This window comes from Cebus imitator, unplaced genomic scaffold (genome assembly GCF_001604975.1).
Source record: "Cebus imitator isolate Cc_AM_T3 unplaced genomic scaffold, Cebus_imitator-1.0 Scaffold386, whole genome shotgun sequence".
NCBI classification, from domain to species: domain Eukaryota; kingdom Metazoa; phylum Chordata; class Mammalia; order Primates; family Cebidae; genus Cebus; species Cebus imitator.
In genome coordinates, this window is record NW_016107701.1 from 1,677,402 (window position 1) to 1,699,127 (window position 21,726).

At 41.5% G+C, this 21,726-nt stretch overlaps 1 protein-coding gene across 4 annotated transcripts in view; it reads right to left on the reverse strand.

The window, feature by feature from the left end:
• SPG21 (SPG21 abhydrolase domain containing, maspardin) overlaps positions 1-21,726 on the reverse strand; it is a 24,638-nt gene that overhangs the window by 236 nt on the left and 2,676 nt on the right. For 3 of the 4 annotated variants that reach the window (XM_017508130.2, XM_017508131.2, XM_037731200.1), the window contains 8 exons: positions 19,024-19,110; positions 14,652-14,813; positions 11,804-11,884; positions 10,295-10,440; positions 6,308-6,416; positions 5,432-5,539; positions 2,033-2,173; positions 1-495 (listed from right to left, as the gene is read on the reverse strand). The exon at positions 1-495 is cut by the window's left edge. In XM_017508130.2, the coding sequence (XP_017363619.1) occupies positions 379-495; positions 2,033-2,173; positions 5,432-5,539; positions 6,308-6,416; positions 10,295-10,440; positions 11,804-11,884; positions 14,652-14,813; positions 19,024-19,086 (927 nt within the window). In that variant the 5' untranslated portion in view covers positions 19,087-19,110 and the 3' untranslated portion in view covers positions 1-378. The remainder of the gene's footprint in view (positions 496-2,032; positions 2,174-5,431; positions 5,540-6,307; positions 6,417-10,294; positions 10,441-11,803; positions 11,885-14,651; positions 14,814-19,023; positions 19,111-21,726) is intronic. The other variant, XM_017508132.2, reaches the window with a different exon arrangement.

A 21,726-nucleotide genomic window follows, 5' to 3' on the forward strand; every position in this document is an offset into this window, starting at 1 on the left:
AAAAAAGAAAACAAAAGAAAGAAAAAAGGAAAAGAAGAAAAAAAAGTCCCACAAAGTCCCAAACCGCAGAAGTCAACATTCACTTAAGAACACAGTGATGAAGACTTTTGGTAGCAAAATTTGCACAGTTCTTAAAACGGGAGTCTTCAAAAGTACTTCTTCAAATTCAAAAGCTAAGAAAACCGAAGAGGGAACAGTTACAGGGGCTTAGTGGAGCTGCCACCTGTCATGAAGATGACCATCAGTCCTACTTCCCAGACACAGTGAGAACCGGTGAGCCTGACGAACCTGAAGGAAAAGGCCAGCTGGTGGACGCTGATGCCACGGACTGTATGAGAACACACCGGGTCAACTCATCATTGACAGCAAGAGACACAACTATTGTTCCTCCTGGCTGATGCCGAGGCTGCCTTTCTGCACCTCAAGCTCCTCGGCACTGACCATTGATGGGTCAATGGCCGCGTATTTGGTTCCATGGAATTGCAGCAAATGTATCTGTTGAAACGCAGAATCATTATTTTATTTTACTTGTTTATTTATTTTATTTAATTTATTTATTTTCTGAGACAGAGTCTTGCTCTGTCATCAGGCTGGAGTGCAGTGGCACGATCTCAGCTCACTGCAACCTCTGCCTCCTGGGTTCAAGCGATTCTCCTGCCTCAGCCTCCTGAGTAGCTGGGACTACAGGCACGTGCCACTACACCCAGCTAATTTTTGTATTTTTAGTAGAGACAGGGTTTTACCATGTTGGCCAGGATGTTCTTGATCTCTTGATCTCGTGATCTGCCTGCCTCAGCCTCCCAAAGTCTTGGGATTACAGGTGTGAGCCATCACACCTGGCCTATTTATTTATTTTTTGAGCCGGAGTGTCACTCTTGTCACCCAGGCTGGAGCGCAACAGTGCAATCTCAGCTCACTGCAACTTCTGCTTCCCGGGTTCACGCAATTCTCCTGCCTCAGCCTCTTGAGCTGGGATTACAGATGCCCGCCACCATGCTCAGCTAATATTTCTATTTTTAGAAGATGGGGTTTCACCATATTGGCCAGGCTGGTCTCGAACTCTTGACCTCAGGTGATCCGTCCACCTTGACCTCCCAAAGTGCTGGGATTATAGGCCTGAACCATCACGCCCAGCCAGAATCATTATTTTAAATGGCTGCATTACAGAGCAAAATGTATACTGCCTTCTACAAAAAGTTTGGTAGGAAAAATCACCATAGTAGATAAGTGTTTTATACTTCTAAAATTTACAGACTAATACATACTAGAGAAAAGTCAAACAATTTTTTAAAACCACATTTGGGATCTTTGTTCCTCACTTCCTCTGCAGTCTCCCTGAGTCCTGCAGAGTCTCCTGAGACATCTTAGATGGTGCATGCTCCATGAGATGTTTACCCTTCCCTTCTGCTGCTGTGACATAGGTCCTTCCAATCTTCTGCTACTGTGACTAGTGCTGCTATGATGAATATCTCCAGCACCAAGTTTTCCTGTTTAGGATCCTGTCTTCTACAAGTGGATGACAGGATCATGGAACACGAATGGTTTTTTAAGGCTCTTGATTCTTCTTGCCAAATTGCCAGGGTACTCACCCCTCACTGCTATCATATTATCCACTTAGAGTACGAAGGGGTGGTGTTTGTTAGAGTTTTCTTTTAATGCATTAAAATGAGATCAAGAAGTCACTTCACAGGACTCAGATTGATCCCATTTAGGTCTGGTATCTTGCTCTGACGGAATTCAGTGTGTCCAGAGGGCAAGGTCCCATCATGCCAATGGCTATCTCAGTATGTGAATGCAGGCCTCCTGTTCTTGGAAAAGGGATGGTGGGCAGGGAGTCAGTGGGGGATCTCTAATATACCTGTTCAAACTGACCTACAAATTATAAATGTAAACCACTTTTATCAAGTCAATGCTTCATTCCTACAAGGAATTCTATAGTTCTCTATCCCCTTACTACTCCATTAAAAAAAAGGCTTCATGTTACAAACATATATTGGGCTCAGAGTGCTCTGGGTTTCAAGCTAGGCCTTACCTGTACATAAAGATTCACCTCCGCACTTCTGCACAGGTATGGGAAATTGCCTCCTGTTTTAAGGTGAGCTCTTCGGGCATTAGGATACAGCTTGTACATTTCTTCTTTAGCTTCAGTTGAAAGGGCACTCTGATCAAACACCTTTAAAAAAACACAAAGCTTCAGCACCATAGGAAAGGTAAAACACACACATACACAAAGCTATAATCAACTGTTTTAATATGTTCTTTTCACATTATGGAAATGCTACCCTAAGCATTCCTTTCTTATGAGGAGACAGTGCTGCACCCCTAGCAGCCTGAGCTACCTTCTGCTGACCCCTGGTGACTTCTAACTCCAACCCAAGACATTAGCTACAGATTGTGCTGCAAAGCATCTCCTGCATTCTTTTAGTGGGGGAAATTCTTTTTTTTTTTTTCTTTTTTTGAGACGGAGTCTCCCTCTGTTGCCCAGGCTGGAGTGCAGGGGTACAATCTTGGCTCACTGCAACCTCCACCTCCTGGGTTCAAGCAATTCTTCTGCCTTAGCCTTCCAAATAACTGGGATTAAGGCGCCCCCTACCACATCAGCTAATTTTTGTATTTTTAGTAGAGAAGGGGTTTCACCATGTTGGCTAGGTTGGTCTTGAACTCCTGACCTAAAGTGATCGGCCCGCCTCGGCCTCCCAAAGGGCTGGGATTACAGGTGTGAGCCACTGCGCCTGGCTGGGGTGGGAGAAAATTCTACCATTACTTTTCTTTCTCCTCAAATATAGCTAAGTAGATTAACGGAATATTAATAGAGAACAGTCACCGCAAATGCCAATAAATTTCAAAAAGATCATGAAGTCCCAAGATAACTTTTTACTTTTATTATTAATTTAAAGCAATAACATAAGTCATTTAGGCTCAGTGAAAAAGTTCCAAAAAACTGTAAAGAGTACAAGCTACTCTTTCTTGGGGAAGCCAGTTTGCAGCATATGATTCTAGACATCTTTCAATACCCCTACCCACTTATGTTTTTACATGCAGGGAAGTTTTTCAAAAGCTAAAAGAAGTAAAAAATAGTCTATACTAAATATACCACACTAAATCTGTATATTTAAAATAGTGCATCTCCAACTATATCTTATAGACTGTTTTCAGTGACCATGAACCCAGGTGATGAGCATGGCTTTGAAAGAAGGGCAGGCAGAGCAAATGCCCTGTGAGGAACATTGAAAAGATTGTTCTATGTTATGGTAAATATCAGAATGCAGCAATTATGGCAGAGAATGATAAGAAGTTGTTTATATGCTTATAATGGATAATTTCCCTACAAAAGCCAATTATTTAAAATATCCTATTATTTGAATTTAGGGACAAATCCATTTATAAGGCAAAACAGTTATATGATTTTTTTTAAAGTAAGTTGAAACTATAGTGAGATATCAATTCATATCCATTAGGATAAGTATCAACCAAAAAACCAGAAAGAAGTGTCCAGGATGTAGAGAAACTGGAACCCTCGTGCATTGTTGGTGGGAACATGAAATGGTACAGTCACTGCGGAAGAGATGGTACGGTGGTTCTTCAAAAAGTTAAACAGATAATCCAGCAATTCCACTTCAAACTATATGTCCAAAAGAATTAAAAGTAGGATACATCTACCACGTACCCATGAAAATAAAAAACAAAAAATAATTTTTAAAAAATAAAAAAGTATTAAAAGCAGGAACTCAAACATATATATATATATATATATATACACACACACACACACACACACACACACACACACACACACACTTTTTTTTTTGACAGTGTCTCACTCTGTTGCCTAGGCTGGAGTGCAGTGGCACGATCGAAGCTCACTGTAGCTTTAACCCCCTTGGGTTCAGGTGATCCTCCTGCTTCAGCTTCCCAAGTAGCTGGGACCACAGGGATGTGGCACCATGCCCAGCTGATTTTTTTAATTATAAGTAGACATGGGGTCTCCTTATATTGCCCAGACTGGTCTCAAATTCCTGGGCTCAAGCAATCCTCCTGCGTTGGCCTCCCAAAGTGCTGGGATCACAGGCATGAGCCAATGTGTGCGGCCCAAACATATACTTTTATACCAATGCGTAGAGAAGCATTATTCACAATTGCCAAAAACTGAACACAACTAAGTGTCCACTGATGGATGAATGGATAAATAAAATGTGGTATGAACCAACATTGGTTTTATTGGTGGATATCATTCCACTTTAAAAAGAAATGACAGGCTGTGCACAGTGGCTCACACCTGTAATCCCAGCACTTTGGGTGGCTGAGGTGGGTAGATAGCTTCAGCCCTAGAGTTTGAGTCCAGCCTGGGCAACATGGTGAAATTCCATCTCTATAAAAAATTAGCTTGATGTTGTGGTGTGCCACCTGTGGTTCCTGCTACTCAGGAGACTAAGGAGGGAGGATTGTTTGGGCCTGGGAGGCAGAGGTTGTAGTGAACTGAGATTACACCACTGCACTCCAGCCTGGGGAACAGAGTGAGACCCTGTTTCAAAAAAAAAAAAAAAAAAAAGAAAGAAATGACATTCTGACACATGCATAACATTTCAAGATAAGTCTTGAGAAACATTATGCTAAGTGAAGTAAGCTGTGCAACAGGATAAATGTATGATTCCACTTATATGAGGTTCCTAGAATAGGCAAATTCTTACAGACAGAAAAGTAGACTGTTGATTATCAGAGGCTGGGGGAAAAAGGAAACAGGGAGTTATTCTTTAATGGGTATGCAATTTCTTCTTGGAATGATGAAATGTGAAAATGGTGGTGGTTGCACAACATTGTGAATATACTTAATGCCACTGAACTATGCACTTAAAAATGGTTAAAATGGTATATGTTTTAATGTATATTTTACCACAGTAAAAAAATAAGCAAGGTTTTGTGCTAATTAGACTATGGAATTCTTGATTCTCTACTCTTGTGAAGTACCTTCTCTTTGCTGCCCAGATATGTAATGGCTAAGGTAAAATATCTATTGATGAGAACAGCAAAAATATACCAAATGGGTAGACTCCCTTGTTTATATATTTATTTTGATTCATGTTTATTTTTCTTTTTTAATAAAAGGAGACAGGGTCTCACTGTGTTGCCCAGGCTGGTCCTGAACTCCTGGACTCAAGCCATACTCCTGCCTCAGCCTCCCAAAGCACTAGGATTACAGGTATAAGCCACTGTGCTCAGCCTATTTTGATTTCAATGTTGTTATTCCGGCCAGAAAGAAATCCAAGACAAGCAATAAACAGATTCTTTTGGAATTGAGAAAGCTGGAGGATAAAAACAAAAGCCAAGGCAGCACTTGAAGAGGCACATTAAAACTGTCAAATAGTTTTAGAGGGGATCTTGACATGCACATTTTAAAAAGTATAGCAGCTGTTTTACTTAAAAGGAAACTTACATCCATAATGGTTACCGGGATGTCCCGAATTTTATGAGGTTCCACATAAGAATTTTGACAATTCAAGGTAAGTCTTGAAGCCAGTTCACTCTGACCCAAACTTTCTAGCTGCAGGAAGAAACACAGGTAAAGTTTTTGAAATCATTTTGTTTTTCACATTTACATTAAATCTACAGACAATATTTGTGCTTGTAAAGGTGGTATCATCTGTGATGGGGCCAGAAAAGTCACCAATGAGGAACCACCATATATGTGAGAGACCATGAACTGGGCTTCTCAGGAGGTGGTGGCATTTTCTGTTCTGGAAACCTGGATACAAATCAATGAAACCTGGCCTTCTAAAGCCCTCAACCTACACTGACTACTCCAACCAGGTGCCCGTGGGCAGCAAGCCAATTCCTATTGCTCAAAGGTGACAGATATATCTTTTTTTTTTTTTTTTTTTTTTTTTTTTAGATAAACCTTTAAGGGATCTTAGAGCTAGAAGAGACTTGAGAAGTCATCTAGCCCAGCAGTTCCCAAAGGCAAGCCGATGGACTTGGTGCATCAGATTTACCTGGTGGGTAGAGGAAAAATGTGAAGTAAAAATAGATTCCCAGATCCCATGCCCAGAGATTCCAGATGGAGGGTCTGGTGTGAGGCCTTACAATCTATTTCTGAAAGCTCTAATAAGTGATTTTGATGAACAGCTGGTGGGACACACTAATGTAGACAAGTCCTTCCCAGCAATAATTTCTGCTCAGATGTATTAATCTGGAAGACTGCTTAGCAAATACCTCTAACACATATTCAATGAGACAGATCTATCTTCTCGAAACAAGTAGATGTGAAAATTCCCAATACAATGTGTCCCCAACCCAATGTCATGATCCTTACCCTGTCTACCATAAAATCAATGGCATCAGCCATCATAGGGTCCACTGGGCCAGATGAAAAGTTTCCAAGAACTATCTTTTTGAGCATAAATGCTGGCATCAGCCAAAAGCTGTAAAACATAGACAAAGACCTTATAATTTAAGCTTCCAAGACTACACATGGCAAATGTTCATTCAATATTAAAGCTTTGTATTAGCTTGGGATCTGGATAAAAAGTCCTAATCTCTTTCTCTAAAGAGTTCAGCATCTAGCTTTCATACACTTTCTCAAGCTTCCAAAAGAGTTATAGCTTAATATAATTAAACTTTTATTTGAGGATTTAGGATAATTAAAAGTGATATTTCAAAATACCTTTACTGAGATAGACATTCTGATGAGTCCAAGATTTTATTATTCTAATTTGCCTTATTTCCAAGGATTAAACTATTTCGTTTGGAAAACTGAGCATTAAGACAAATATTCTTTCCTTCTGGTTGATATTTCTTAGTTATTTATTTATTCCTTCTGGTTGATATTTCTTATTGATTGATTGATTGATTGAGACGAAGTCTCACTCTGTTGCCAGGCTGGAGTGTAGTGGTGCGATCTGGGCTTACTGCAACCTCCACCTCCCAGGTTCAAGTGATTCTCCTGCCTCAGCTTCCCAAGTAGCTGGGACTACAGGTGCCCACCACCACGCCCAGCTAATTTTTGTACTTTTAGTAGAGACGGGATTTCACCATGTTGGCCAGGATGTTCTCCATCTCTTGATCTCGATTTGCCTGCCTCAGCCTCCCAAAATTCTGGGATTACAGGCGTGAGCCACTGCACCCAGCTCAATATTTTCTTTTTATTGATTGATATTTCAAAATAGATTTTAAAATAACAATATGAAAGTTATCGCACCTTTCCAAATTTGCTACTATTAGATTCAACTTGGCTAATTCAAGGCAAATTGGCATTTATAGATGTGTTTTTTAAAATTATTATTATTTCAAACATAGTCTCACTCGGTTGCCCAGGTTGGAGCACAGTGGCATGATTTCAGCTCACTGCAACCTCTGCCTCCTGGGGTCAAGCAATTCTCATGCCTCAGCCTCCCGAGTAGCTGGGACTAAAGGCGCGTGCCACCATGCCCGGCTAACTTATGTATTTTTAGTAGAGATGAGGTTCTACCATTTTTGCCAGGCTGGTGTCAAACTCCTGGCTCCAAGTGATCCACCCACCTCAGCCTCCCACAGTGCTGGGATCACAGGCATGAGCCACCACACCTGGCCTCTTTTTATTTTTTAATTTAAAAAATTTAAAATCCCAGCACTTTGGGAGGCAGAGGCGGGCAAATCATGAGGTCAGAAGATCGAGACCATCCTGGCCAACATGGTGAAACCCTGACTCTAATAAAAATAAAAAACGAAAAAAGAATTAAAAAATTTTTTAGAGACAGGGTCTTGTTCAGCCCAGGCTGAAGTACAGTGTTGTGATCACAGTTCACTGTAGCCTCAAATTCCTGTCCAGTGATCCTTCCACTTTGGCCTTCTGAGTAGTTGGGACTATGGGCTTGCACCACCAGGCCTAGCTAATTTTTAAAACATTTTCTGTAGTGACAGGGTCTTGCTATGTTGCCCAGGCTGGTCTAGAACTCCTGGACACTCAAGCAATGCTCCCACCTCTGCCTCCCAAAGTGTTGGGATTACACAACCACTGTGACTGGCCAGATTTTGTGGATTTCTATATATAATCTTTATATTTATTCCATTAATTTCAACTGTTAAGAGCCATCATGGAGGGTAAACACTAATTTCTCTAAACCTATCATGAATTACTTAGAAGAGGTGCTTCTGATGCTTATTATCACTGGGACAGCCTTGCTGGAAATGGAGCTTCCTCAAAAGGACCACTGGGTCACCTTCCAGTTAACTTTGTAAGTTCTCCCCCAGCCACAGCACTTTCTTAGCTTTTGAAGGTGATGATGTCTAAGTACACTCTGTTAGGGGTGGACCCTGCTGGCTTTGTTCACTCTTGTATTCCAGTGTGTGGCACACAGTAAAGCACTCAGATGCCTGAAAAAAAGCAGCTGATGTGCCAGAGCACAAACTGAATGGGGGCTGTCTTGGCCTTCTAACAATTAGAACAGCAATAAAAATCACCAAAAATAATGAGCATTATTTGTGCATTACCTAGACGGGAGGGATTTGTAAGTAGCTAATGTATACTAGAAATTGTGGCATGAGGCCAGGTGTGGTGGCTCACGCCTGTAATCCCAGCACTTTGGGAGGCCAAGGCGGGCAGATCACGAGGTCAGGAGATCAAGACCATCCTGGCTAACACGGTGAAACCCCGTCTCTACTAAAAATACAAAAAATTAGCCAGGCACGGTGGCATGCGCCGGTAGTCCCAGCTACTTGGGAGGCTGAGGCAAAAGAATTGCTTGAACTTGGGAGGGGGAGGTTGCAGTGAGTCGAGATGGCACCACTACACTCCAGCCTGGGTGACAGAACGAGACTCCATCTCAAAAAAAAAAAAAAAAAGAAAAAAGAAATTATTGTATGCTAAGTAACTACTAACATCAGAAAAACTAAAAAATATTCCAGAGTGCAATCTTAAGTAGATGTGAAAACAATATTTCCCTATACATTATTTGAAAACACTGATCATACAGATGTGTTTAGTCACTAGGCTTTTATTTTTGAAACAGGGTGTTGCTCTGTCATCAAGACTGGAGTACAGAGGCAAGATCATGACTCACTGCAGCTTTGAACTCTTAGGCTCAAGAAATCCTCCTGCTTCAGCCTCCTGAGTAGCTAAGACTGCAGGTACATGCCATGGTACCTGGCTAATTTATTATTGTGGTTATTATTTGTAGAAACAGGGTCTCATTATGCCGCTCAGGCTGGTGTCAAACTCTTGGCCTGAAGTGATCCTCCCGCTTGGCCTCCCAAAGTGTTGGGAGTACAGATGTGAGCCACCACACCTGGCCACTGGGCTTTTTCTAAGGCTAGGGCCTAGCCTTCCTAGCAATGAAAGAAGTGCACAGTAAGCCAGCTGTATGGCATCATCGATACCTACCGAACCACTTAAAATGATCAAATAAATGAAAGGATGGCACCTAGGAAAGCAGTACCCTACTGGCTACCCCGGAAGCATTTTCACCATTTCTGTCTTTCAGAAGAACAGACTAACATCAAGGGTCATGACGTACAGAACACGTGTTAACAGACCAAAGTCTCTAGTCTTTCCATTTAGAGAACATATCTCAAGGAAATAAACCACAAAGGGAAAAAAATCCAGTAATTTGTATAAAGATTTACTGTAGAACGTGATGAAGAATTGGGAAAAGCCAAATGCCTAATACAACTATGTCAGTCAATACTTGGAACTGTTTAAACAAAATAATAAGTGGAATAAACAGAAGATATTTAAGTACTGAATAGAAAGAGCAAAGTGTATGAATGAATATTAAACAAAATTTAAAAATAATTTAGGGTAATAAAAAAATTGAATTTAGAGTTCATTCAATTCTTTCCTTTTACAAAGGTAATTGTTTCTAATTTTAAAAGCCACGAAAGAGCCAGGCATGGTGGCTCCTGCCTGTAATCCCAGAACTTTGGGAGGCCAAGGTGGGCAGATCACCTGAGCCTAGAAGTTAGAGACCAGCATGGGCAACAGGGTAAAACCCCATCTCTACAAAAAGTATAGAAATTAGCCAGGTGTGGTGCCTCACATGCCTGCCTATAGTTTCAGTTACTTGGGAGGCTGAGGTAGGAGAATCACTTGAGCCTGGGAAATGGAGGCTGCAGTGAGCTATGCTTCTACCACTGCACTTCAGCCTGGGTGACAAAGCAAGACTCTGTATGAAAAAAACAAAACAAACAAACAAACAAAAAAAAACAACCAAGGAAGTTGCAGAATATGGAAGTATATATAAGCCTTCCCTTCCTACTATACCAAACACTCAACATGCAACATTTTCAAAATTTCACTGAACAAAAATAATAATTTTGTTTTTACCTGTTTGCAGTCCAAGTTTGGTTGAAGATAGAGGTGTCACTGAAGGAATTGCAGAGGATAAGGGAATGGACTCTTGGAGATTTGTGAGTGTATTCAGCAAATTTCTGGGCCAAAAAACCTCCCAAAGAAGCGCCAAAAAGATGAACCTAATCATGAACAAATATAAGGCAGATCCTAAAATACTGATCAATCTTGAACATGAGTATTAAAAGGTCCTTCAATTATCACTAACCACAGAATATAATGTTATCACTAGCCAACAGACTAAAATATTTACAGCAGCTAGAAATTTAGAAAATTTTGTATTTAAATGCAATTTACACACTCCATCAAGATAATACAATTCTGCATCCAAGCTATATAAGTTAACAAATATTATTCACAGACAAACAAAGCCAAATCTACTAAAAATACAAAAATTAGCTGGGCATGGTGGTACATGCTTGTAGTCCTAGCTATTTGGGAGGCTGAGGTGGGAGGATCACTTGAGCCCAAGAGGTTGAGGCTGCAGTGAACCATGATTGCACCACTGTACTCCAGCCTGGGCAACGGAGTGAAAGCCTGTCTCAAAAAGAAAAAAAAGAAAGAAAAGAAAAGAAAAACACCCCAAACCACTTAGTGGTTTATGTCTAAGAAAAGTATGATTCAGTAATTCCACCCCTAAATACATACCTAAGAGAACTGAAAACATACATCGACACAAAAACTTGTACATGAATGTTTATGGCAACATTATTTATGATATCCAAAAGGTAAAAACAACCCAAATGTGCACCAGCTGATGAATGAATAAACAAGACATGGCATATTCATAAAAATATGATTTAGCCATAAAGAGAAACATAGTATTGATACAGGTTTCAGCATGAATGAACCTCAAACTTATAATGCTAAGTTTAAAAAGCCAGTTGCAAATTCCACATATGATATATTCCACTTATGTAAAATATCTAGAATAGGCAAATTCATAGAGATAAAAAGTAAATTAGGTTGCAGGGCTAGTAGGAGGGAAGATAGGGACTGACTGCTAATGAGTATGAGGTTTTTGCATTTAAAAAATTTTAAAACACTGGCTGCGGTGATGGTTGCACATACCTGCACATATACTGAAAAACATGGAACTGTATACTTAAAGGGTAAATTATATGGTATATGAATTATGTTGCAATAAAGTTATTATTAAAAAATAAAAGAGGGCCGGGCACGGTGGCTCACGCCTGTAATTCCAGCACTTTGGGAGGCCAAGCCAGGCAGATCACTTGAGGTCAGTCTAGCCAACATGGCAAAAGCCCATATTTACTAAAAATACAAAAATGAGCTGGGCATGGTGGCACATGCCTGTAATCCTAGCTACTTTGGAAGCTGAGGCAGGAGAATCACTTGAGCCCAGGAGATGGAGGTTGCAGTGAGCCAAGATCACGCCACTGCACTCCAGCCTGGGCAACAGAGTGAGACTTTTGTCTCAAAACAAAAAAATCATATGTATGTAATTAGATTCAGGGTACTCACTTTATCCAATTGTAAATGGTCTAAAAGTTTTCTGAATCCATCACAGAATTCCAGATGGTCCCAATAAACTGGATACTGCAACTGAAACAATAACAATTTTTATTTTAAAAATCATAAAAGTAAAAATGTAACTCATATAATTGAAAAATTTAGAACTCAAATAGTGGCATTTCTCATTTGCTCGAGTGCTGCTCCCTTTACAAAATATGTAAAAATAAGCTCTCACTTTTTACTAAACTTCGTAATTCACATTTTACCTAATAGACCAAATTAAAAGAGAATGAAAAGTTAGCACACTCTAAGGATATTATGTGAGTAATAATTTCAATTCATATCAATTTCCTTTCTAAATAGCTGAAAAAGTCTGGGGTTCAAGGATGAATATAGCAGAACCCAACTCAGTAAAAAAATACAGTTTTCTCTTAAATCCAGTTTCATTCAGGATATGGCTCAGGAGAGTTGGAAAGAAAATTTGTTCTAAGGAGAGCTCCCTCTCTTTTTGGTAGCATTTCTTAAGGCAGTATTTAGTAAAGTTGTTCCTCTTCTTTTAAATGACTTAGTTACTCTATTTCATTGTACGCTGGGGTGTTCGTTTGTTTCTTGAGACAGAGTCTCCTCCATTGCCTAGGTTGGAATGCAGTGGTGTGATCTCGACTCATGCCACCTCCAGCTCCTGGGTTTGAGCAATTCTCCTACCTCAGCCTCCTTAGTAGCTGAGATTACAGATGTCCACCACAACACCTGGCTGATTTTGGTATTTTTAGTAGAGATAGGGTTTCGCCATGTTGGCCAGGCTAGTCTCAAACTCCTGAGTTCAAGTGATCCACCTGCCTTGGCCTCCCAAAGTGCTGGAATTACAGGCATAAGCCACCACTCCTGGCCTGTTTGCTTTTGTTATTAAAATTCTATTTGTGGGTAAGAATTCCACCATCCCAAGAAAGAATGGAGAACAGATTCTGCCTAACAGAAAGTTTGAGAATTTGAGTCAGATGACAGCCTAAAAGAAAGGGGATGATATTTCCATGGAGTCTTTAATTTATAAATATACATGCCCACACAGGTGACAAAATTATATGCAACTTAATACATACAAACAAATGAGTTCGAGCAGAACTGGGGAAACCTGAATGAGATTGGTAGATTGTAGTAATATCAATATCCTGGTTGTGATATTGTACTATAGTTTTGCAAAGGTTTGGTGGAAACTAGGGAAAGTATAAAACGGATATTTCTCTGTATTATTTTTTATGGCTGCATGTGAATCTACAATTATAACAATACAAAGTTTAAATGAAAAAGACCTGTGTATTTTAACTGCTAGATACTAACAAATATCAAATAAGTTCCAAGACCTAATGGAGTTGAACATTCTGATCAAATCTTGATGACAAACTAATTTTGAAGATGCTGTTGACCTTTTATTGATTCACTATCCTCCTAATGAAACAGGGAAAGCCTACATCAAGAATCCTAAGGGTAAAAAAGAAACATCCAGCCAGAAGGTGAGGCTCTCATGACCTGCCACTGTGGAGTAAGAAACACACTGCTGGACAGCACTTCCGACTGGGATGGGCACCTGCGGGCTGCTCGGTTTCCCCCTCCCTGGCTGATCAACAGGGGCCACCAAAAATGGTGGTGTCATGTCTCAGGCTGCAGAGGGCTGGGATGAGGGCAGTTCCTGCCCTTTTCTAGAATGCTGTTTGTGAAGAGGAATGACTGAAAATCTGAACAAGGGAGGATTATGTTGCAGAGACTCAAACATGTCATGTGAAGAATGGTTAAAGAAGCCAGAGAAATTAAGCTAGAGAAGAAAAGACCCAGGAGAAAGGTGGTGCTGATGATAACTATTTTCTCAAGTAAGAGATGGGCTGTCAGGAGGAAGAGGAACTGATTTCTTTTGTGTGGCCCCAGTTGGTGATAACCCCACCTTCTAAGAGAAGAGACGTGACCTGCTTTTTCATCCTTTAAACAGTAAATAAATCGTATACTAACAGCAGTACTCCCACTGGGAGTACTACTTACAAGTGAATACTGCAGGTCCTAGAAATGACTGCCAGCTAAAGAGTCTCTTCTTCCTGGGAAATTAGGAGACCAATGTCCTGACCAACCTGTATCATTACGGTGGAAGCATGGAGAAAAAAAAAATTGTCACCAGGAAGAGTGCCTTTGCCACACACCTTTCTCCCAAAGAAGACTCAGGAATGATCAGTGGAAAACTAGATTTAGACCAAACTCGGCTCTAAAGTAACAATTAGGAACAAAATACGTCCTAATCAAAAGTTAACATACGAGCTAATTAATGAACTTCACCTGACATATCCAAAGATTTACAAGATAAGCCAGCTTTTCAGTCACTTGTATGTTGGCAAATCCCTTCGTTGTCTAATATTCTGTGCTCTGCAACCCTGGAGGCAATGTTGTGATAAAATGAGGATCAGAAACAGAGCCAGGAGATGGAGCTCGGTTCCTCTCTCCACCACTTATGGGCTGTGTGAGCCAGACCTCAGCTTCCTCATTTGTAAACAAGGATGATGCTTCCTACCACTCCGAGTTGAGAGAAGAGCATCAGGAGAGAATACATGAAAACGCTGGCCATGGAGAGGCTGCCAATAGAGGTTTGTTCCCTGTGAATCTCTTGTGAGTGTGGACTCACACCAGCCTTCTTCAAAAGGCTTCATCTCACATTTTAAAATAGGCAAACAGTATCTTTCCTCAATTAAAAAAAAAAAATACCCATTACTATAGCTGATCAGAGACAGAAGAACACACACACACACACACACACACACACACACACACACACACACAATGTGGGTCTGAATTTTAATACTGTATCAGTAATACTTACAGCGATAACCCGGTAACCCCATCCAGTCAGAGCCAAAATTTGCCGGAAAAAGACATCTGCAGTTCCACTGACAGGAGGCAGGAATATCAGAGGACACCTGATACTTCGGGGACCTGCGTCATAGAGCGACCATATCTTACTGTCATCATCGTCTACGATAATCTGGATGGAGAGTTAGAAAAAAAAAGTGGAAAACCTTATAAATTCGCTTTTTATGTTATTTTACACTATCATTTCACTGACAATTTTAACACTACTGCCTTGTGTGTTACAAGGTAACCTGGAGCTCACACCAGATTAGCATGCATGACAAACTCCTCTGATCTCCTTTTCTTTCCTCAGGGCTAACATATTATTCCATACAACTACTTTATAATCCTTCAAAGGGCACTGCTTCTCTCAGTTTCTTTTCTTTTTTTTTTTGAGACAGAGTCTCGCTCCATCACCCAGGCTGCAGTGCAGTGGTGCGATCTTGGCTCACTGCAACCTCCGCCTTCCGGGTTCAAGCGATTCTTGTGCCTCACTCAGCCTCCAATGTAGCTGGGATTACAGGTGCACACCACCATGCCTGGCTAATTTTTGTATTTCTAATACAAAAATTGGGTAGAGATGGGGGTTTTACCACATTGGCCAGGATGGTCTCAAACTTCTGACCTCAAGTGATCTGCCTGCCTCGGCCTCCTAAAGTGCTAAGATTACAGGCGTGAGCCACCATGCCTGGCCGCTTCTCTGTTTCTAACTTTCCTTTCTATCCACGACAATAGGAAGAAATCTATTTTGCTTGACATTAAACAGTAAACTCAATACGAGGCATCTTATTTCTTCCCACATTTCTGGATGTGTGTGTGTGAGAATGTGTCTGTACAAGGAGGGCAGTTTGCAGTCATTCTGCAGTGCTGGCCCAGAGGACTGGCTGGGATCTGCAGGGTCAGAATACGAACAGAGGGGCTGATGGGGAGACAAGACTCCTATCTCCTGTCTCTATCCATCTGGGTAGATGGGTAGAGACAGCAACAGCTCAAGAGATGCTTCAGGAGCCTCATCAAGACCACACCTTTGGGGAGTTGTGGGGGAGACTTCTGCCACAGAAAGGGAATGAGGCAGGTCTATGTGTCACTCTCCTGGGAGAATACTTCAAACCAGTAGGGATTAGGGAGTGGCACAGAGAGAAATTGGCTTTGTAACCTTTCAAAGATTACAGCAGCCCTTTGAAAAGCAGGAAGGGAGGAGGAAGATAATCAGAAACCTTTCCAACTGAGTGGTTCTTTACTCAACATGATGGGGAAATAATGAGTGTTAGAAGAGCTAAGGGGGCCGGGCGCGGTGGCTCACACCTGTAATCCCGCCACTTTGGGAGGCCAGGTGGGCAGACCACCTGAGGTCAGAAGTTTGAGACCAGCCTGGCCAACATGGTGAAACCCCATCTCTACTAAAAATACAAAAATTACCTGGATGTGGTGGCACATACCAGTAATCCCAGCTACTGAGGAGGCTAAGGCAGGAGAATTGCTTAAACCCAGGAGGCAGAGGTTGCAGTGAGCCGAGATCTGGCCACTGCACTCCAGCCTAAGCAACAGAGCAAGACTCTGCCTCAAAAAACAAACAAAATGAAAAACAACAACAAAAAAGTAAACGTGGTGGCTCATGCCTGTAATCCCAGCCCTTTGGAGGCTGAGGTGGGAATATCACAAGGTCAAGTGATCAAGACCATTCTGGCCAACATGGTGAAATCCCATCTCTCCTAAAATTACAAAAATTGGTTGAGCATGGTGGCGTGCGCCTGTAGTCCCAGCTACTTAGGAGGCTGAGGCAGGAGAATCGCTTGAACCCGGCAGGCGGAGGTTGCAGTGAGCAAGGATCGTGCCACTGCACTCCAGCCTGGCGACAGAGCGAGACTCTGTCTTTTTTTTTTTTTTTTTTTTTTTTTGAGACGGAGTTTCGCTCTTGTTACCCAGGCTGGAGTGCAATGGCACGATCTCGGCTCACCGCAACCTCCGCCTCCCGGGTTCAAGCAATTCTCCTGCCTCAGCCTCCTGAGTATCTGGGACTACAGGCACGCGCCACCATGCCCAGCTAATTTTTTGTAGTTTTAGTAGAGACGGGGTTTCACCATGTTGACCAGGATGGTCTCGATCTCTTGACCTCATGATCCACCCGCCTCGGCCTCCCACAGTGCTGGGATTACAGGCTTGAGCCACCGCACCCGGTGAGACTCTGTCTTAAAAAAAAAAAAAAAAAGAAAAGAAATGTTGAGGGCCAGGCGTGATGGCTAATGCCTGTAATCTCAGTGCTTTTGGGTGGCAAATGGCAGGACTGCTTGAGGCCAGGAGTTCAAGACCAACTTGGGCAACATAGCAAGACACCATCTCTATGAAAAATGAAAAAATCAGCCATGTGTGGTGGTACACACCTATAGTCCCAGCTGCTTGGGAAGCTGAGACACAACAATTGCTTGAGCCCAGTAGTTCAAGGTTGCATTGAGCTATATGATCACACAGCACTCCAGCCTAAGCAACAGAGGTAAATCCTGTCTCTTAAAAAAAAAAAAAAAAAAAAAAAAAAAAAAAAATAAAAAAAAAAAAAAAAAAAAAAAAAAAAAAAAGGCAAGCTGAAGGAACTTAAATGCTCAGCAGAGAGTCTGGCAGATGTTAAATGTTCTAGAAGTATTAGCTATTATCATTATTCTCTGCATCCTAGTTTAGTTTTTGTTTTCTCTGACTTTTGGAGGTATTTAGAAAAGTACATTAACTGCTTAAACATTTGCCAATGCAAATCAGTATTTATTTTACTTTTGTATTAAAAAAAAAATCAAGGCCTCCAGGCTCTTTTTTCTGAGAGCTCCTCATTAGCAGGGCTATGGACTCCACAGTGTCACTCTGTGGGTGGCAGCACACTAGCCAGGGTCACTGGCATCACTAGGAGCAGACAAATGGAGCAAGGCAAAGTCTAGAGAGGCCTAACAGTTCCCTTTGGACTTCCTCAGATTATAGATGGTGACAATGTATCTCACACTTATGTTCTTGCCCTGTGTATTTTGCCACTCACATTTTTACTTTTCATTTTTTTTTTTGACAGAGTCTGGCTCTGTCACCCAGGCTGGACTGCAGTGGCACGATCACAGCTCACTGCAGCCTTGACTTCCTGGGCTTAAGCAATCCTCCCATCTCAGCCTCCTGAGTATCTGGGACTACAGGTGTGTACCAGCAAGCCCAGTTAATTTTTTCAAGTTTGTAGAGATAGGGGCTCATCATATTGCCCAGGTTGGTCTGAAGCTCCTAGGCTCAAGCAATCCTCCTGCCTCAGCCTTCCAAAGTGCTGGGATTATAGGCACATACCACCATGCCTGACTAATTTTTTCATTTTTTTAAATAGAGAAAGGGTCTCGCTATGTTGCCTAGGCTGATCTCAAACTCCTGCCTTCAAGTGATCCTCCTACCTAGGTCTCCAAAGTGCTAGGATTACAGGTGTGAGCCATCACAATCAGCTGCAAATGATCTTAAGATCACAGTATTCTAATACTTCTGCAAGGGAATTAGCAAAGATTTTATTCTACTCAGTGACTTGAACTGCCTTTGTCTAGTGTGATCCCCAAACATCTGGGATTAATATGGGATGCAAAGTTAACACTCAACTGAGTGTTTAGGGTTTTCAAACATCCCAGGAAAATAAAGCTTCCAGAGATGACTGTGGCAGAATAAGTATGTCATTGCAAACAGAGTCTCTATATATAATGTGACCCCAGTCTTAAATCTGAGGAACAGGAATATAATCTGACTGTACTTGCTATGTAGTTGCTGTAAACTTTCCACTAAACTATAAAGAAGGGTACACACATACCTGCTTGCTTGAATACGTAAGCAATTATAAAAAATGAGTACAGGCTGGGCACTTTGGGAGGCAAGGCAGGCGGATCATTTGTGGTCAAGAGTTTAAGGCCAGCCTGGCCAACATGGTGAAACTCTGCTTCTACTAAAAATATAAAAATTAGCCAGGCATGGTGCTGGGTGCCTGTAATCCCAGCTACTTGGGAGACTGAGGAAAATCACTTGAACCTGGGAAGCAGAGGTAGCAGTGAGCCGAGATTGTGCAGTACACTGCACTCCAGCCTGGGTGCCAGAGCAAGACTTCATCTCAAAAATAAACGAATGAATGAATGAATAAATAAAATGAGTACAGTTATACCTGCTTTCACTCTTCACTCTAAAATGAGTCTCAAAAGGTGACTGTACTTGAACTTCACCCTTTGCAACCCAGAGTCATGATACTTGGCAGTAACCTTTACTCTCAAACATTACTAGGACATGATATCTAAATCACACACAAAAACAATACAATATTTTGCAAATAAGAGGTGTAGTAAAACCATACATACCTTTTTAAGGGGAACTGAACCTCTAAACCAGTTATAATCAGGAGAGACTTTAATCTCTCCCATGATTAGCTGAAATGGAGGTTAACCCTGAAATAAAAGCATGTGATATTTCACGTCAAGAATTCATGTTTACATCAAAATTAAATGTAGAGTCTGATCTAGCTATACCAACAACACTTTAAAAAGGAAAATCAAGGAATCTGGCAAACTACAGAAAACAATTTGGTGAAACACTACAATCACAGAATCAGAAGGGTTCTGTTTTCTTTCTTTTTTTTTTTTTTTTTGAGTCAGGGTCTTACTCTTGTTGCCCAGGCTGGAATGCAATGGTGTGATCTTGGCTCACTGCAACCTCCACCTCCCAAGTTCAAATGATTCTTCTGCCTCAGCCTCCCAAATAGCTGGAATTACAGGCACCCGCCACCACGCCCAGCTTATTTTTGTGTTTTTAGTAGTCAGGGTTTCACCATGTTGGCCAGGCTGGTCTCAAACTCCTGACCTCACGTGATCCTCCTGCTTCAGCCTCCCAAAGTGCTGGGATTATAGGCGTGAGTCATCATGCCCGCCCACCAGAAGGGCTCTTAAACAAATTATTCTAACACCTTTAGTTCTTCCAGAAGAGAAATCTGGTCTAGAAAATTTAAATGACTTACCTGAGACCACATAGCAATGCTAGGACCAGATGTGAGACAGCCTTTTCTGACACCATACTTCCTGTCTTAGTTCTCAACTGCAGTGCCATCAGCTATCTTTTGACATTACCTTAAGAATCCATTTAATAAAGATAGTCCTGTCTGATTATAGGGAATAGTCCATGCTAGAGAAAGGAGTTTATGTTTTTTAATTTTTGAGACAGAGTCTTGCTCTGTTGTCCAGGCTACAGTGCAGTGGCACAGTCACAGCTCACTGCAGCTTTGACCTCTGAGGCTCAAGCCCTTATCCCAACCTCAGCCTCCTGAGTAGCTGAGACAATGGGCGCACACCACCATGCCAGGCTAATTTTTTATTTTTGTAGATATGGGGGTTTCACTATGTTGCCCATGCTGGTTTTGAATTCCTGGGCTTAAGTAATCCTCCCATCTTGTCTCCCAAAATGCTGGGACTACAGGTATGAGCTACCACACTCAGCCTAGAGGAAGTTTAAATTAAGCCTGCTTCCTGATAAATTCACAGTACACTGTAAGTCTAACTGTAATGGAACATAACTTCAGAAATTCACATGTAGTTCTTAATACAAAATACAGGCAAATTTACCTGTATCATATCAATGTGATTAAGTTACACAATGTCCTCTGAAAGATCTATAATGTAAACTTGAAGGGACTATAACTAGCAGCAGAGTGAAACATTTGCCTTTAGGAAAAAATGTGTAGTTTTTGTTGTGAGCTTAGTAACTTCCAGTTTTCCTAGCTCTGTGACCTTAGATAAGTCATGATACTTTTTGGGTTTGTTTTCTCATCTATGACTCCCAGGTTCAAGTGAACCACTGTGTCCCCAGAGCTTAGAACAGTGCTTGGCACATAGCAGGCATTATCTGTTGATTTCTAAACCTGGCATCTGTGAGCTTTGGCCTAGCTGAACATCTTCAACTAAAAGCCTGCCCCCTCTTTGCTCAGGCATCTGTGCTATGTCATAACAGGAAGCTGAAATTATAGTTCCCTGTTGCAGATTCTTATTGCCAAGTGAGGAAATTCCACCTGGAAGGATTCAAATATTTGCTTTGTACCACCTCCTCTACCTCAAGAGCAAGCCTTGATCCTAGCAGGGCTAAGATGAGGTGAGACTTCAGGACCTAACTCCTGGGCTGACTCTGAACTGTCATTTCAGAGGGAGTTCTCTGGACTGGCAAGGAACAGGGGATTCTAAACTCAAACGAACTCTTCCTTGGTGGTGCTCGAGATCTGCTCCCTCAGGAACAGAGAGCCCTCAGTAGACTCAACTGTGACCTTGGAGACATACTAAGCTGAACCCCAAGGAGACAGTAGATGTAGACATTCTAATGCTAAACTTGGTTTACAACCTTGACATTGTAATAATGGTCTCTTCTCTCAAAGCTAAAATGGTACTTTTAGAGAAGTTTGTTAAAATTGTAAGTTGCTTTTAAGTACCAAGAAAATCATCAGTCAGTCTTATGCTAAAAATCAGTGTGCATAAATATAGTTATTAATACTGAATAAAGAAAATAATTCTTTGCATATCCATTTAATCTTAAATACTAATATGTTAAGGCCAGGTGCAGTGGCTCACGCCTGTAATCCCAGCACTTTGGGAGTCCAAGGCAGGCAAACACAAAGTCAGGAGTTCGAGACCAGCCTGGCTAAGAGAGCAAAACTCCGTCTCCACTAAAAATATAAAAATTAGCTTGGTGTGGTGGCATGCACCTATAGTCCCTGCTACTTGGGAGGCTAAGGCAGGAGAATCGCTTGAACCTGGGAGGCAGAGGTTGCAGGGAGCCAAGATCGCACCATTGCACTCCAGCCTGGGTGACAGAGCGAGACTCCATTTCAAAATAATGATAATAATAATAATAATAATATGTTAAAAAAATCTTGCTGGGTGTGGTGGCTCACACCTGTAATCCTAGTACTTTGGGAAGCCCAGGCAGGTGGATCACCTGAGGTCAGGAGTTCAAGATCAGCTTGACCAACATGGCAAAATCCCATCTCTACTGAAAATACAAAAAAAATTAGCCAGGCGTGGTGG